The sequence below is a fragment of the Lycium barbarum genome, chromosome 6 (assembly GCF_019175385.1).
Source record: "Lycium barbarum isolate Lr01 chromosome 6, ASM1917538v2, whole genome shotgun sequence".
Classification (NCBI taxonomy): Eukaryota; Viridiplantae; Streptophyta; class Magnoliopsida; order Solanales; family Solanaceae; genus Lycium; species Lycium barbarum.
Window position 1 is genome coordinate 95,936,531 of NC_083342.1, and position 3,484 is coordinate 95,940,014.

General features: G+C 38.7%; 1 protein-coding gene across 1 annotated transcript; it reads right to left on the reverse strand.

Annotated features, from left to right (window-relative positions):
- Nucleotides 1-729: 729 nt before the first annotated feature.
- On the reverse strand, nucleotides 730-2,986 carry LOC132644897 (pectinesterase-like). The gene is made up of 2 exons (XM_060361558.1): nucleotides 1,746-2,986; nucleotides 730-1,646 (listed from the first exon to the last, which is right to left on the reverse strand). Exons 1-2 carry the CDS (start codon nucleotides 2,821-2,823, stop codon nucleotides 952-954), a joined length of 1,773 nt encoding a protein of 590 aa, XP_060217541.1. The 5' UTR covers nucleotides 2,824-2,986; the 3' UTR covers nucleotides 730-951.
- Between the last annotated feature and the right edge of the window lie 498 nt (nucleotides 2,987-3,484).

The following is a 3,484-nucleotide window of genomic DNA, read 5'->3' on the forward strand; positions in this document are numbered from 1 at the left end:
TTAATTTCTCTCTCTATCTCTTGTCTATATAGCTTGTTTTATATTATTTCATTAATCAGCCATCAATTTACAACAAGAAAAAGATTTTACAACTATATATTTTATTTTTGTAAACGTAGTGTAGCCAAGCGTACAAAATCTGTATCCCTTACTTCAATTGTTTTTTTCTTTAATATGTATATGCTTATCTATAAGTTAAAAATCGTGCCTTGAATGCAAGGCATACCAACTTATTAATCCTCTATCTACAATTTTGGAGCAGACTTGTCATTCAGTAGATAATGGAGATCGCCAAGATTTCGCGAGCCATTGGGAATTACTCCAATTTCAAGACCTTGGACCGAACTGGTATTGATATATTGATATACTGATTCAATCCGAGCTTTTTTATTGTGATTTTAAATATTACTTTCTCCGTTTCAATTTATGTGAAACTCTTTCCTTTTAATTAGTCCGTCCCAAAAAAAAGGCATCTTTCTATATTTAGTGACAATTCAACTTTGAATTTACGTTTTTATCCTAATGAAATGATTTCTAACCATACAATTCATTTTTACGGACTCAAACCTCCACGCAGATCTTTAGCACGAGATTTTGAGTTATTCATTGTTCCTTACTGCTATCTTAAATAGAAAACAATTCGTGTCATTCATGTAATACGTTAAAAATGACGATCAGTAAGTAAGAACAAAACTATCCTGAATGTGTAGGACAATTAAAAACAACAAATAACATTGAAATGAATGCCTTTATTATAAAACATTTACATACACAAGAATGAAATATGTTGTGTCATAAATATATAATTCCTCTAAAACAATAGTAATTATTTTTTTCATAAAAAAGATGCTAGCTTCTCCAACAAAAAAGAATCCCATGCAAAAAGCATGTACACATAGCTAGGGGGTTGAGAAGTTAGGTAAATCAAAGTGGGAATGAATGTTGTTTGCTCTATTTTCCACCAAGACCAACGTAGTAAGGTGCACTGGTGCCAGGCAACCATTCATTAGCATTAAGAAAAGTACCAACAGTGTATTTAGTTGCTTCCTGTGGGCTAAGGACCTTGTAATTCTTGAAGACTTTGTTCCTTGCGTTAGTCGCAGCACCAGGTCCTCTGTTGCCATACTCATACATAAAACATGTTTCGTGGAATTTTGCATTATCCCATATCATAAATCCCTCGGGCCTAATGAGGTCACCGATCTCATTTTCCAGGAAAACATTGGTCGAGAATTTCTTCCACGGTCGTGCTAAGTAATTTTCCAGTTTCAACCTATCTGGGTAGTATTCTTTGTCTGCTACGATCTTGCAGTTTTGGATTACCACCCCACTGATTTTGTCCGCTAATTCCTTCCCATCAGCTGTGACGCAGTTCTTCGACTTAGGCCTTCTTAGAATGATCTCACTGTTCTGGATCACACATGACCCACTCCCGAATATGAAATCTATAGTACCTGAGATCACGCAGTTGCGGTAGAATTGCCTGCCTGTTTGGTAGTACAACGTGTCTTGGAACGCCTCCATGCTGCAGTCGAATACTGCCGCCATATCTCCGGAGATCCTAAGTGCCACCGCTTGTTCCCCTGCTGGACCAGCAGTGTTACGGAATGTAATTCCCTTCGCTAGGAATCCATCGCTGTTAACACCTGCAAACATTGTGATTTGAATAATTAATATTTACTAATTTAGTTGTACACACTGGCTAACCAACAAATAGTGTACGTATGTATGTAACGAATACTTACCGACTGTAGCACAACCCGTGGTGCTGAGTTTCATTAGTTTAACATTTTTGTCACAAGTGATGATAGATTTCCCTGCGCCGTCACCATACATGAACACGTTTGGTTGATTTTTGTCGATAAGTACCTGTTCCTCGTAAACCCCAGCCTTGATGTAGACAATGTATCTGCCTTGATGATTTGGTGGGTAAGCTCTGATAGCATCCTGAACGGTCTTAAATTTGCCGCTTCCATCCTTGGCAACCACTGCGTGAGGAGTTATTGGGCCAGAACCGATAGGAGGAAGTGGAGCGCCCCCTCCTGGAGCAGCACCACCTTTTCCTTTCTTTTTCGAGGGTTTTCCCAAAAGCTTACGATCAGCAGCGGGGAACCATGTTGGGTAACCGTCCTGATCGATCTTGTTTAATTCGAGGAGACGGCGGTGAGGAGAGCTGTTGGTGCTATCGAGGAGCCCTTCGGGGATTTGAATGTTGAAGGATTTCAAAACCTCCGACATCTTTGCTATGATGTTGATCGCGTTGTTGGTGAGCTGAGTAGCGTTCGTCAAGCCTTTTTCCATAACGGATTTGTACTCGGGAGTTGTTAGTTGATCAAGGCATATGGATTGGTAGGAGTAGACAGTGCCAATCCAATTCAACAGATCATATGTATACTCATGGAGTGACTCAATGTCCGTCTCACCGACCAATGCGAGCGAGTCCTCGAGCTCTTCGATGGCGAATTGCAAGAACTGCTTGCAATCATCCACCGCCATGTGATTGTAAGGGTCGGTTTCTTTGTTAACCGAAGTTTTCCTAGCCTCCTCCATACCCTTTTTCACTTCTTCCACAGTGTTTTGGAAGGCAGCCATTAGGTAGTCCTTTATTGTAGCGGACTCATTTTTGGCTACTCCTTCGAGCGACTTGGCACATGCGTCTTTGAAATCAGCGGCCTGACAGAACTCGTGCACTTTCTTCATTTGGACTTTGGTGTTTTTATCTTCTTTGTGATCCCCATTTTGGTGGACAACGACCACCACTCCGATTATCACACCAACTAAAAGAACTAACGATACTAACGAAACCACTATTTTGCCCACCATCTTTTCGATCTTTTTCTTGCCCTCTTCTCTTAATTTTTTTTCTTTTTCTTTTTCCTTTTTTTTTTTTTTTTTTTTTTGATAATATTCTTTCCCTCTTTCCTATAGAGCACAATGTAGAAGGAAAAAAGGAAAGATAGTAGTGTTCAAACAGAGGAAGCTTCTCTCATTGGTATTTATAGTGTTATTAGAAATCGAAGAGAAGATGGATGATTGAAATGAAAGGATAAGGAGAAGGAGAGATGTGACCTTAATTTGCATGGCAACACGAGCATGTAGGAGAGTTGTTTGAAGTATTCTACGAAAATAACCTCTAAAATCATGGAATCACCAATAAGTTAATGCTGATATGAGTGGCTTTGAATGTAACTAAATGTGAAGAAACTGAGAGGACCTGGTGAGAGATTTCAATGTTAACCGTTAAAGTAGTACGTAACTTCTTACAGCAATATTCGTTAGCTATAGAATAGAATCGATTGTCAACAAATATATTTGTCAAATTTTGAAGAAATATAAAAAATTAGAAACCGTTAATATTCTTGTTTATAGGTAAAGAGCTACTGCTAACTGCTATACACTCCCTCTGTTTCAATTTGTTTGAACCTATTTCCTTTTTAGTCCGCGACAAAATGAATGACCTCTTTTCTAATTTGAAAACAAATTC